This window comes from Penaeus monodon, chromosome 1 (assembly GCF_015228065.2).
Source record: "Penaeus monodon isolate SGIC_2016 chromosome 1, NSTDA_Pmon_1, whole genome shotgun sequence".
In the NCBI taxonomy this organism is placed as follows: Eukaryota; Metazoa; Arthropoda; class Malacostraca; order Decapoda; family Penaeidae; genus Penaeus; species Penaeus monodon.
In genome coordinates this window covers 50,016,696-50,019,195 of record NC_051386.1, presented here as the reverse complement: position 1 = coordinate 50,019,195, position 2,500 = coordinate 50,016,696, and the positions used below count along the sequence as shown (strand labels likewise).

At 34.9% G+C, this 2,500-nt stretch overlaps 1 protein-coding gene across 1 annotated transcript in view; it reads right to left on the bottom strand.

Moving 5' to 3' along the window:
• Positions 1-1,283: 1,283 nt before the first annotated feature.
• Positions 1,284-2,500, bottom strand: part of LOC119573660 (extensin-like) — a 6,974-nt gene continuing 5,757 nt past the window's right edge. The window contains exons 5-6 of the mRNA XM_037920824.1: positions 2,082-2,217; positions 1,284-1,726 (exon numbers count right to left, since the gene is read on the bottom strand). Coding sequence (XP_037776752.1) covers positions 1,707-1,726; positions 2,082-2,217 — 156 coding nt within the window. The 3' untranslated portion in view covers positions 1,284-1,706. The remainder of the gene's footprint in view (positions 1,727-2,081; positions 2,218-2,500) is intronic.

Genomic DNA, 2,500 nt, shown 5'->3' with positions numbered 1-2,500 from the left:
GTTGTTGTGTTGTGTGTATGTGTATATGTTGTGTGTGTGCTGTACCGTATGATAAGTATTATCCAATACATGATTATATGATATTAGTGTGTATGGTTGTGTTGTTGTGTGTGTATGTTGTAGTGTGTGTGTGTATTGTGTTTGTGTATGTGTTGTCAGTGTGCATGTGTATGTATGTGTGTGTGTGTGGGGTGTGTGTGTGTGTGTGTGTCAAAGAAAATCTAACTTAAACTTTGATGGTATCAAAGAAAACGAGAACATGTGAACGGTAACTTAGATATTAGTCGCGGGATCCGCGCTACCCGCAATATATTTTATCCCCTCATTCTTATATCTGTTTATTTTTATTCTAGCTTTCAAGTTAAGGTAATTAGCTAGAATTCAGTTCTATAAGTATTTGCATTATTCTCATCAATCATATTTTTAATAATTTTGTCAGTACCTGTTTATCGTTATCCGTGGCCTTATTCTTGTGTTTTTAATAATTAATATAACTATCTCCATCATTATTGCGTATATCACAATCTTTATCATTGTTATATTATCTTCATTGGCCTCAGTTTATCATCATCATCATTATAATTTTTATTTCATCTTTTTTATCTAATGTTGTTAAGCCAAGACTGACAAAAAATACCATTATCTGTGTTATCACAATATTATTCCTATTTTCGTTGTTTTAGAATTATTGATATTACCAACTTCATCACCAAAATCATTATCATTATCATTGCCGTTACCAAATGATAATTTTGTCTCCACTACTATAAACTCAATATCGTTATTGTTCTCGCTGTTATTATCATTTTATCGTTATTTTTCTTCCTATTATCATTATAACTTTTGGAAAGGATATAAACAATAACAAGGACAGGTTTTTAATATCAACAATTTGCTATCACACCTACAGCGTTGATAGGTGTTTGAAGCAATCTATATCAATAACAATAAATATTCCAATAAATGCCACGTAACAAAATGTACGAGGACATTTTTATAACAAAGATAACATATTGCAACCATTCAGATATTTATAGATAGTAAAACTAACTTATATAACCGGAGACACCATTAAACAAAGTCAAAATTATATGAACACAGACACACACACATACGTATACATACGTGCTTGCGTGTGTGCATGTGTGTATGTATATGGAACTGTGTGTGTGTATGTTTTTTTTTTTTTTTTTTTTTTTTTTTTTTTTTTTTTTTTTCTTTGTGTGTGTGTGTGTGTGTGTGTGTGTGTGTGTGTGTGTGTGTGTGTGTGTGTGTGTGGTGTGTGTGTGTGTGTGTGTGTGTGTGTGTGTGTGTGTGTGTGTGTGTGCGCGCGCGCAAGTTTGTATGCTTGTGTACTTATGCATACGATAAATAGATAAATAGATACCAAAAACAGGGACAGATCAATATGTACCAGCATATGTATAATCTGTAATCACATCTAAATATATCTCATTATCACCTAACCGAGAAACAGAAAAAAACGAAAGTGTGAAAAACGAAAAGAAGTTTCAAGAAAGAAAAGAGGCCAAAAAACGGACACATGAAACACAAGTAGACAATCCGCAATCAAACACAATTTTACATTTTCCTTACAAAATATCTATGAGCTCCTCCCTGTGTTGGGCTGAAACCATGTTTTCGACCGCCGATTGACTCTCATTGCGTCATCTTCTCTATGTTCAGAACCTGGAGATTATATGTAGTCATCCACACAAAGATTCATCTGAAATATAAACGTTTGCTCAAATTAGGTGGTGTTAGGAACATTTTAAGATTGTAGTATAATAATCACATGGAGTTTATATATTAGCCCCAATTTCATGTACTGAAAATGGGAGGGAATAAACATTACTAGTTAATGGATATAAAAGTATTTGATCATATGCGAGACTTACACATTTGATCTAGTCTAACCCTTACAATCACCAACATATACTGTCCACAGATACAGACACACAAACAGACAGACAGACAGGAACTCACACACACACACACACACACACACACACACACACACACACACACACACACACACACACACACACACACACACACACACACACACACACACAACTAACCTGCAGGGCGGGGAACACATTTGTCTTTTTCGTAGTCGAAGAGATCGTTTCCGGAGCATCTCTCCAACTCGGCTTTCCACGTCCCGTCCGCTTGCAGGCGACACGTGAAATAGAAATCACACAAGTCCAACTCACCCTGTGGCGATAAAGGACAAAGTCATGATGAGACAAAAAATATCAGTCAAGTTAAGAATATCCTCAGGGAGAGTACGTTGATTCAAGGAACCAACAGTCATAGATTCACAAGAACAGAGAAACAGAAACAGACATTTACTGAATATAGCAATCAGCCATATGGCCCAAAACATGGAAATAACTTTACTTGGTCTGGCTGAAGATTTATATTGGTGAACCGTATGATAAACCTTAAATTTTACGTACTGTATATATAGCATATATAAAATAGATCTCGCAGAGAG